Source organism: Oncorhynchus mykiss, chromosome 1 (assembly GCF_013265735.2).
Source record: "Oncorhynchus mykiss isolate Arlee chromosome 1, USDA_OmykA_1.1, whole genome shotgun sequence".
NCBI classification, from domain to species: domain Eukaryota; kingdom Metazoa; phylum Chordata; class Actinopteri; order Salmoniformes; family Salmonidae; genus Oncorhynchus; species Oncorhynchus mykiss.
The window spans coordinates 7096299-7107902 of NC_048565.1; the positions used below are offsets into that span (position 1 = coordinate 7096299).

Sequence of the window (11604 nt, forward strand, 5' to 3'; positions counted from 1 at the left end):
CATCTAGTCTGCCGGAAACGGACAGGCGGGGTTTATGAACTTGGAGGGAACTTCAACACAATAAACCAAGAAAGGAAATCGAAGATGAAATGTGTATTTATCAAAATTGCAAAACATAAATAAATAAACGAAACCGATCAATCTCAATTAAATTGCATCCGACGAGCACGAAAACTTGGATTGCATGCTTTTAGTTCGGTAGCTAAAGTAAAAGTTTTGATGACCAGACGAAATATTGCAGAAGTACGCGAGTCATGCAGCATCGAAGCAAGACCAGTCTGGCAACACAGCTGTGCAAAGCTGTGAATGACGGAGAACCAAGGTAATGTGCTGTCATCTCTTTACCTGACTAGCTAACGTTACTACCAAGGAGTATCCATCTGTGCTACTGTAACGTTACTAGTCAGTAGCTTCATAATTTACAGCTATGGCAAGCATGTATCATTAGAGTTATGAGAAGGGCCAGAGATACTAGGCTGACGTTACCGCAGATGTAAGGGATGTGCTACTGTACAGAAGGTAACGTAACTATTTATAGTTAGCTAGATAACAACAGGGCTAGTTAACTATTTACTTCTATGATATGTAACTTTAACCTTGTTGTCTGTAAGGTTTATACCTATTTTAATACATTTACATACGTGCAATTTTAACACTACGTATGACAAAATAATAACATGACTCTTTTCTGAACATTTATTTTTTAGAACCGTGCAGATTCTTCTCGCACAAGGAGCAAATCCCAATCTTGTCGGAAGTAAAGGTGTTGCTGCTGTGCATTTGGCAGTTGGCAAAGAGACTGAGAAAAGTATACGCTGCCTAAAGTTAATTCTACAACATGGGGCAGACCCCAACATCCGGTACTGTAGACCTAAATTCAACTAAATAGGCTCTACTGTAAAACAATGTTATCTACTGTTTTCCAATGTGCAGATCATGTTGCTTGCCATTATGTTGTATAGCTAGACATTCCGTACATCTTGCGACATGGCTATAATATGAATCAAATCTAATTTTATAGTGGTCGCATATTTAGCAGATGTTATTGTGGGTGTAGTGAAATGCTTGTGAGCTAGAATCTGAGCTGACATGTCTGTCGGCTCCATTACATTCTTATAACATGTCATAAACATGCAGGCAGCAAAGCTTTGCATCAAATTAGCTTTTTTTTTCATCCAGGTCTTCGGATGGCTTGACACCCCTGCACGTAGCAGCGTTATGGGGTTGCTATCAGAATCTCAAACTGCTGTTAAAGAATGGAGGGAACGCCAACTTAAAGGATCAGGTGGGAGAGATTACATTTGTGTCTGATTTCACTCAGCTTTTTTGCACTTATCTTTAAAATGTAGGCTACAGTAGGTATGAGTTACGTTACTGTAAGACTTGTAAGTAGTCACAATGCTGCAAGAAAGCAGGAGGAGCAAAGGAGGGTTTAATTTACATATTAACTATGTTCTTCTGTACAGTGTTCTGTAAAACAACATGAATCAACTCTCTCTGTCTCTGTCTCTCTCTGTCTCTCTCTCTCTCTCTCTCTCTCTCTGTCTCTCTGTGTCTCTCTGTGTCTCTCTGTGTCTCCCTGTGTCTCTCTCTCTCTCTCTCTCTCTCTCTCTCTCTCTCTCTCTCTCTCTCTCTCTCTCTCTCTCTCTCTCTCTCTCTCTCTCTCTCTCCTACTTTGAGTTGTTCTGGTGTGGTGGTCACTATTACAGGGCAATTCCACGGTAACATAGTGAGATTTTCCACTTTAAAATGTATGTTAAAATATTGCAAAGTTAAACAAACCATACAACTCTATGAAAAAATGACTACTTTTACCAATTTCAATTTTTTTTTTTTTGCAAAAACACATTTACTTAAAGAACAGTGCAGATGCAAAGTTTGTAACAGAATAACAGTTTGTGCCGTCATTCTGTTACCAAACTTTGCATCATCAAAAAAATGATAAAAATCTGAGTCTCACTATGTTACCAGAAAATTAAACACTGGACAATATCTACTTTTTTTTCCCATCCAGATTTTGAAACAATCACCACTTTTTCCTTTTTCATAACCCCATTTACAGTACGGCAATCATTCTCACCTACTCCTTATGTTGTCTCATTGCTCTCGTCAGGAAGGGAACAAACCAGGTGATCTGGCACAACAACAGGACAACCGCAGATGTGCCCACCTCCTTCAGGAGCACCAGTCTCAGTCCTTGGACACAGAGGAGGAAGATCTGCCTCAATTCCAATACTGTAAGACATTTGTCTAGAACGTTTGTGATGCTTCACATTGCAAACTCTGTGACGCGTCACTGTGTGGCTCGGTTGGTAAGAGCAAGTCACTAGTGACTCCAGGGCCGTGGGTTCAATCCCCTTTGGGTCACAGACTGACTGACTGTTGTAAGATGTGTTGGATAAAAGCGTATGAGAAATGGCGTATGTTATTATAATTGTCTGATTTCTTAAGAGTCTTAATTACATTGTCCTTTTCAATTTCCTGCAGCTGTTTACAATGGCCAAGGTGACGCGTCAAGCTACGCTGAGTCCGAAGACTGCAGTGTTCTCTCTCACAGCATGTCCTTGCTGAGTGACTTCGGGGAGGGCCCACTGAGTAGCACACGTCTGACCTCGTTTTTTGAACTGTCTGCTATTAGCAACAGGCACAGTTGGAGAAGAGGATCCCATTCAGGGGCGTCTGATTGTAAATCTAACCCTGAGGTGCGCCACACCAACGAGTGGGACACGGACTCTGACTGGGAGCCTCCGTCAATGTTATCCAGCACTCGTATGTCCGTCGCAGGTCCTAGAGCCGCACTTCCTGTACTTCGGGAGGACGTACCACTCGCTGACTGCAGTGCGCTGCATCCGTCTGTAACTGGGAACAGACTCTCTCCTCCTCCGTTGGACCTCCTCCCTCCTTGCTTTTCACGACGCACGAGCCGCAAGAGTGTGAGCTTCAGAGAGGAAGTGGACGAATACTTCCCCGTTTTTAGTTCAGAATCTCAGAGGCGGGAGCCAGGGGGTCAGGGTACTGCCTACTCTAAAGACTATACTCTCGACTTCTCGGAATACTCAGAGTTCCTGGATCCAGAGCGCATGGCCACCGTCCTACATCACCAGGGGATCGACGTCACCTCCCCTGAACATGTGTTTGTATTCTCCAAGGATAATAATGAGTGCACTGAGATCGACATGGAAAAAACATTTGTTGGACACTTCCCATTTGAGGAAGAGGACGGAGAAGTCGTTGAGACCCAGGTAGAAGAAGTGAAGGTCCCTGAACGAGCATTATGTGGCTCTGCTGGCAGCAGCAGCAGTAGCAGCGGCACTAGTCGGTACAGCAGCTGTGATAGTGACCACTACATTACGACCCTGGAGGCGTCCCCCAGGCGGGTCTCGCCCTCTGAAGAGGAGCGTAAAGTGAAAAGCAGAGGTGTCGAAGACGACAAACACACACAAAATCCTATGAACACTAACAATGTAGATACTGATGAAACTCCCAACAGCTCAGAGAGGTCAAAACAAGCCATGGTAGAACTACCAGCCATGGTAGATAACCTTACATTGACTGACAAAATATCTCCAACCAAAGGTCCAGGTTGTGAAAAAATATTTCCAGATGCTGTCTTAGCGGGTAATGTTGAAGAGTTGTCAACAAGACCGACTGAATGCACTCCCAGACCTGGTTCTACTCCAGCGTTGGAGGAGGACCTGCCTCTGACCCCAAGTCCCTTTGTCACTGGTAGGACGCACTCGCGGCTGAGTCGCTGCTCGGTCATTAGCGGCAAGACCCCCGAAAGCCTCCTCTCCACCTCCTCGCTGTTTGAGCAGACCTTGCCTACGCCGACACGCACACGCCGCCAAAACATCAAGTCGCAAGGCAGCGACAACGTCTTTTACGACACGCCATGCGGGCGTAGTCGCACCCCAGTCTTTTCTGGAAACGGGACAGGTAGTACTTCTGGGGACTCATTTGTCATCTACGAGAGCCAAGAGCCTCAATCTAGCACTCTCAGAGCCGATAGAGGTCAATGGTCATATGTCAGTGCCAGCCAAGCGGACACCCTCATCATCGCCAAGGACGACAGAGGTCATGGATCTTGTGTTAGTGCCAGCCAAGCGGACACCCTCATCATCGCCAAGGACGACAGAGGTGAGGGATCTTGTGTTAGTGCCAGCCAAGCGGACACCCTCATCATCGCCAAGGACGACAGAGGTGAGGGATCTTGTGTTAGTGCCAGCCAAGCGGACACCCTCATCTCTAAAACCATGGCTGACACAGTCATCGTAACTCCAAGTTTAGCTGACAAATTCTCTTTACTGGATAATTACTTTACTTTAAAAAATCCTCACAAAGAGACTTTACCCACTTATCTGAGAAAAGACGTTCTTGAAAGTGGTGAATTTCTAACCGACGATTTGTCCAGCTCCAGTGATGCAGTGACCAAGGAGGGGACAGTTGGTAGCTTTGGACCAAGAGTGGAGGAATCCTGGACCACAGAGGAGGCCGACTCAAGCTCATCTTTGTCAAGTTCCCAGACTCCATCTTCATCCAGCTCCAGTTACTTCTCTCCAAAAAGAGATCAGCCCCCATCGACCCCAGGCACTACCCCGCGCTACAGCATGAGTCGACTCTCCCGCGTCCACAAGCCCCAGCGGCTGGCCAGCCTCTCCTACACCCCAGGCGGACGTCCTGTGATACCAGACCAGGAGGAACCGGTGGAGTACCTCTACACGGACACGGAGCAGGGTCACGAACTGATCGAGACCCACGTCCCACCTGCGGCCAACACCTCGCTCAGCTCCAGCATGAGCACGTCCAGCGGCGAGGACACAGTGCTGTACGACTGGCGCTCCCTGCAGGGTGGTGGAGGAACGGAGGCCAAAGGGAAGGAGAACCAGGAGCCCGTGGTGGCTCGGGAGTGGTCAGAGACCAAATGCCTGACGGACAAGGAGCTGAGACGCAGGCTTGTGGAGATGGGAGAGAGTCCGGGACCCATAAGTCACCGCACCCGGCCAGTGTACATGAAGAGGCTAAGGCGGCTGTTGCTGGAGCCGGACACTCAACAACAACTGCCGGACCAACCCCGAGGTAATGTTCCTTTCAGTTGTGTTAACTCTCAATCACATTTCATGATGACGTCATTAAGGTTAGATCAGAGATGTGAGGGGGGGGGGGGGTTAACACTGTTGATTATGCAAATGGAATTTTATTGGTCACATGTAGACGAACCGAACGAGTGTGTTCGCATACTCCCTTAAAAGACCTTCACTTGAAAAACAAGAAGAAAATGACAATAGTACTTTTTGTCCATTTTGAGACACCGTAGCCAGTATACACTTCCTCAAAATAATCAGAATTAAGATCACTCAAGAAATCTGTCATTAATTTGAACATTTTTGTTGAGGAGATCTTCGTCTCGCAGTTTTACATCTGACAAAATATGTTTGGTTCAGTATTTCTCAAGTGAAAACAATTGCAGATTCCTCCTTCATTGAATGACAACAACAATCTCTACTGTTGACCAAACGCTGATGAAGGGGCTATAGACTTCAGCTAACGATTTTGGCGCACCTCAAGAGAAATATTTGTGTACACGAACCTCCGGAAAAAAAACCTTGCCGAAGACCACGAACTGTTTCTGATGGGACGCCTTAACAGTGAAATGCTTCCCAACAATGCAGAGAGAGATCGAATAGAAAAGTAATAATATAGTAACGTGACTCATTGTGTATTTATTATTACGTGTTAGTACTTTTCTATTCGATACTCTTGTGGCTGAATGGAAGCAAGTCCCCTGCAGCAATGTTCCAACATCTAGAAAGCCTTCCCAGAAGAGTGGAGGCTGTTATAGCAGCAATGTTCCAACGTCTAGTGGAAAGCCTTCCCAGAAGAGTGGAGGCTGTTATAGCAGCAATGTTCCAACATCTAGTGGAAAGCCTTCCCAGAAGAGTAGAAGGCTGTTATAGCAGCAATGTTCCAACGTCTAGTGGAAAGCCTTCCCAGAAGAGTGGAGGCTGTTATAGCAGCAATGTTCCAACGTCTAGTGGAAAGCCTTCCCAGAAGAGTGGATGCTGTTATAGCAGCAATGTTCCAACATCTAGTGGAAAGTCTTCCCAGAAGAGTGGAGGCTGTTATAGCAGCAATGTTCCAACGTCTAGTGGAAAGCCTTCCTAGAAGAGTGGAGGCTGTTATAGCAGCAATGTTCCAACATCTAGTGGAAAGCCTTCCCAGAAGAGTGGAGGCTGTTATAGCAGCAATGTTCCAACGTCTAGTGGAAAGCTTTGGACCCACTCCATATTAATGCCCATGATTTTGGAATGAGATGTTTGACAAGCAGGTGTCCACATACTTTTAGTGATGTAGTGTATATTTTGTAGGTAGGGATAATGTGACTAGTCAATAAGATGGTTAATATACAGTAACAGCAGCTTATGTGCTGTGTCAAAAAAAGTTAGTGGGTCAATGCAGATAGTCCAGGTAGCTATTTGATTAACTATTTAGCAGTCTTCTGGATTGAGGCTAGAAGATGTTAAGGGTCCTGTTGATTCCAGACTTGGTGCAAGTTAGTTGTTAGCTTAACGTGGTTGGTTCGCTCACACCCAGTCAGGTGTTCAGTGTTTAACCACCTTCTGATTTTAAACCACTACATCTCTTACCTTTTGAAAGATTATCCAATGAACTAGTAGTACTTATGACAATGCTACTCTTTTCTGCTGTGGGTGACTGACTTGAGTTATGTGTGTTTTTTAGGTCCTGCGCAGGGACACAGTCCAGAGCTGTGTGTGGCCCTGCGGACGTTGGTGCTGCCCGACTGCCAGGACGACGAGCTGGCGCTGTGCCAGCAGTTTGACCAACCAGACCAGAACAGGAAGTGGCGGGAGGGCGTCATCAAGTCCAGCTTCAACTACCTGCTACTGGACCCCAGGTCAGTTGTAATCGTTTGGCTTTTCCAACGCCTAAATGAATCCTTCCTTGCATCCTCTCACCAGGCGAATCACCTTGGACCTTCTCCTCCAATGGGGTGAATGAAACTCATTGCAAAATGGTGAATTTGATATTGAGCGTCATTTTTAAACAACGTCATTTCACCTTTCATCTATGTTCCTTTTCCTGCATCAGAGTAACAAAGAACCTCCCGTATCGGAGTCATTCCATGAGCCCTATAGATTGTTTTCAGACTTTCATCAGCGCTATATTCTACGTGGGCAAAGGCAAACGCTCCCGACCCTACAGCCATCTGTACGAGGCTCTAGACTACCACCGAGGAGATAAGACTTCTAAGGTTGGAGTCACTTTTCTTTATCTACATTTGAACTTCCGTATCCCTTTTGTTGTTTTTCTCTCGTTCTGGGTCTATGTAGTTTCCTCCTGTCGGTTGGTTGTATTGTAAAAGACCGTATTGGTGCAGTGGGGGAATTGGGTAATTTGTCTTGACGAACAACAATGGCTAACCAAAGTTCAAATGTAATATAAATGGCCCAAGTGTAAAGTTATGTGAAATGGGATGTGGTCCACATCAATACACATCAATGGGTCGGCAGGGTAGCCTAGTGGTTAGAGCGTTGGACTAGTAACTGGAAGGTTGCAAGTTCAAACCCCTGACAAGGTACAAATCTGTCGTTCTGCCCCTGAACAAGGCAGTTAACCCACTGTTCCTAGGCCGTCATTGAAAATAAGAATTTGTTCTTAACTGACTTGCCTGGTTAAATAAAGGTAAAAATATTTTTTTAAATACGTTAACGTCCATATTGTTCCTCCTATTTTTTTGGGGGGGGGGGACAGAAACTGTGCTCCAAGGTGCAGCACATCCTCCAGGTTTGGAAGGCCGAGCAGGGGGTGATCTCTCTGCACTGCTTCCAGAACGTCATCCCCGTGGAGGCCTACACGCGTGAGGCCGTCATGGTGGACGCCATTGGTGAGTGACCATTCTTTTATTTGGGGTCCATCTCAGTAGTCTAAAGTGACTAATCCTTTTTTCTTTCTTTCTTACTCGTCTGAAAATACAGGCTAGAAAACAAGTCGATATTTTGAAGATGCTTTTCAGTCATTTCCTTTCACTGGTGTAGTTCGTAACGGTCAGTGAAGATGGAGAGAGGGAGACGAGGAGAGGAAAACGTCTTATGGTTGTAGCCTGGTTGTACTTCTATGTTCTATGGGTCCCGAGTGGTGCAGCAGTCTAAGACACTGCATCTCAGTACTACAGACCCTGGTTCCATTCCAGGCTGTATCACAGCGGTCTAAGACACTGCATCTCAGTACTACAGACCCTGGTTCCATTCCAGGCTGTATCACAGCGGCCTATAAGACACTGCATCTCAGTACTACAGACCCTGGTTCCATTCCAGGCTGTATCACAGCGGTCTAAGACACTGCATCTCAGTACTACAGACCCTGGTTCCATTCCAGGCTGTATCACAGCGGTCTAAGACACTGCATCTCAGTACTACAGACCCTAGTTCCATTCCAGGCTGTATCACAGCGGTCTAAGACACTGCATCTCAGTACTACAGACCCTGGTTCCATTCCAGGCTGTATCACAGCGGTCTATAAGACACTGCATCTCAGTACTACAGACCCTGGTTCCATTCCAGGCTGTATCACAGCGGTCTAAGACACTGCATCTCAGTACTACAGACCCTGGTTCCATTCCAGGCTGTTTCACAGCGGTCTATAAGACACTGCATCTCAGTACTACAGACCCTGGTTCCATTCCAGGCTGTATCACAGCGGTCTAAGACACTGCATCTCAGTACTACAGACCCTGGTTCCATTCCAGGCTGTATCACAGCGGTCTATAAGACACTGCATCTCAGTACTACAGACCCTGGTTCCATTCCAGGCTGTATCACAGCGGTCTAAGACACTGCATCTCAGTACTACAGACCCTGGTTCCATTCCAGGCTGTATCACAGCGGTCTATAAGACACTGCATCTCAGTACTACAGACCCTGGTTCCATTCCAGGCTGTATCACAGCGGTCTAAGACACTGCATCTCAGTACTACAGACCCTGGTTCCATTCCAGGCTGTATCACAGCAGTCTTCCGGGTATGGCCGGTGTAGGCCGTCATTGTTAATAAGAACTTGTTCTTAACTGACTTGCCTTGTTAAATAAAGGTTACATTAAAAAAAATATATAATGTTACGATGGATATCTTCAGATTTGATCTGCATCCTGAACCTCATGACACTTCTAAGTGTTTAGGTCTATTTTTTTCCCCTAATTTATTTCTAATGAGTCTCATTTTAAAAAAAAAAATTTTTGTCCTACAAATTCTTAAAAAAAAATATGTCTTGCCTATATACGAAACTAAAATGAATGCAACGAAATAAGATAAACAGTTTCAACTAAATAAACCTTCCCATTGCAGGGTTGAAGATGCTGACCAACCAGAAGCGAGGGGACTACTACGGGGTGGTGTCCACGTGGCAGTTGAAGAGGAAGAGGGAGCTGGGGGTGCACCTGCTCTACAGGGCCATGCAGATCTTCCTGGCTGAGGGAGAGAGGCAGCTCAGACCTCCTGATATCAGGGTGGGACAGTAGTGCCCCCCAGTGGGTAGAGTTGGGTACTGCACCAACAGAAAATGAAAGCATTTATTGAACAAGGTGTTGACTAGTTTACTCCATTCAGACGAAACTTGGGCTTAAAGGTCCATTGCAGCTGTTTTTATCTCAATATCAAATCATTTCTGAGTAATAATTAAGTACCTTTATTATGATTTGTTTTCAATTAAAATTGTTAAAAAAGGAACAAAAATAACTTCTTAGACAAAGAGCAATTTCTCAAGCAAGAATTTTGATAGGACTGTCTAGGAGTGGTCTGAGTGGGGAGAGGAACATTGAAAATGTTCAAATTTACAGCTTGTTGATGCCTGTTGATGTTACCAAAACTCCATCCCACCAAAACAGGCTGACATTTCAGACGGTCGATTTCAAACAGCTCTTACACTAAAAGGGTATTATCATAATTTTCACAATATTATTTCAAGCTCATAGTGTGGGAAGTTAATAAAACACAGGGAAACCACATTTTTGACTGTACTGGGCCTTTTAAAGTGTAAATGTTTTACTTATTGATGTAGAAAGATTGGCTTGTTGGAACACGGGACCAAGATATAGGTTATTTTTCTATACATTTTTTTGTGTCCATGTCATACCTAGGCTCAACCAGATTCACCTTGGAGCTCTAATGGTTGTCATTTCACCTTTCTGTCAGTTCTCCAATCTCCTCACCTCCTTCTCTAATCCCATCTCCTCGCCTCCTTCTCTAATCCCATCTCCTCGCTTCCTTCTCTAATCTCATCTCCTCGCCTCCTTCTCTAATCCCATCTCCTCGCTTCCTTCTCTAATCTCATCTCCTCGCCTCCTTCTCTAATCCCATCTCCTCACCTTCTTCTCAACCTCATTGGAAGAGAAATTCCAAGGTCCCGCCTGTCGGACCTTCTTCTCAACCTCATTGGAAGAGAAGTTCCAAGGTCCCGCCTGTCGGACCTTCTTCTCAACCTCATTGGAAGAGAAATTCCAAGGTCCCGCCTGTCGGACCTTCTTCTCAACCTCATTGGAAGAGAAATTCCAAGGTCCCGCCTGTCGGTCCTTCTTCTCCAATATGTTTTTAGAAGGAGCCGAAGAGAAAGGTGATGAATTGAGAAAGAGACAGAATGAGTCATTGGAAGAAAGACTGATATTGAAAGCTTGTTCACTTACCTTAGCATCAGTTATATATGTACGTCCATTAAATATGATGCAGATACATGTATTTCTTTAGCAGGAAAACCATTAGGCTTGTATTGTTAGTAGTATGATCATTATGTATGTATTTGTAGATAAAGTCTACCACCAGAATGAAAGCACTAAAGGAAAAATAATCGTGTCACAACCAATGTATGTCTATGGTCAAAACACTGGGTGGAAGGAAAAACACTTTTACACACGTTTCGAGGATTTCGTTATTTACCTCGGTCAAATCAATTACAGATTAACTTGATTTAACTATTCCCCCTTTTAACAAGTGATCTGATAAATGCATAGTTAAAATGAAGTTTCCAAACAAATGTCAATATCATTAGCTATATGCCTATGCTGGTTGTGCTATGTCAAACTGGCAGAAGTTTACGTGTTCGAATCATCTCATCCACAGAATCTTTCAACTGTCTATAGACTATTTCGTCAATGTAGCATTCTTTTTCTTCGTTGTGTGTTAGGATGTTCTTATAAAAACCAAAATACCGAAGTAATTGACTTGTTTGTCACCTTTCATTTCAGTTTACCCTGACATTTCACTATAACAGCATTTGGCCAAGACCTGAACAATAAACTGTGAAAGGTGTGCTTGTGTACCAGCATAATTAGAACAATGGGAGAATGGCAATTTCATTTCCTTGATTCCTCCCATACTCTCTTCTACTGTAGCTTCCTCCTCAAAACCCATTGGATGAGAAGTTCTGAGGGGAGGGACCTCTGACCTCATCCAATGATTTTGAAAACGAGGCAAGGAAATGCTAGAGATTCTTATTGATCTAATTGTAAAAAATTATATATATTGTATTTTTTTATGTTTATAATTTTACCTTTTATTTAACTTGTCAAGTCAGTTAAGAACAAATTCTTATTTACAAC

General features: G+C 44.5%; 1 protein-coding gene across 3 annotated transcripts; it reads left to right on the top strand.

Moving 5' to 3' along the window:
* ankle1 (ankyrin repeat and LEM domain containing 1) lies at window positions 1-11211 on the top strand. 3 transcript variants are annotated; one of them, XR_005052898.1, is made up of 10 exons: window positions 1-322; window positions 708-860; window positions 1180-1285; window positions 2114-2237; window positions 2488-5076; window positions 6739-6913; window positions 7108-7270; window positions 7771-7903; window positions 9359-10463; window positions 10566-11211. XR_005052898.1 is itself a non-coding variant. In XM_036985646.1 (10 exons), exons 1-10 carry the CDS (start codon window positions 255-257, stop codon window positions 9529-9531), a joined length of 3621 nt encoding a protein of 1206 aa, XP_036841541.1. In that variant the 5' UTR covers window positions 1-254; the 3' UTR covers window positions 9532-11211. The 3 variants fall into 3 exon arrangements, 2 of the variants coding, with proteins under 2 accessions (XP_036841541.1, XP_021465993.2); XM_036985646.1 differs by having other exon boundaries at window positions 2488-4137; window positions 4201-5076; window positions 9359-11211; XM_021610318.2 differs by having other exon boundaries at window positions 9359-11211.
* Window positions 11212-11604: the final 393 nt, after the last annotated feature.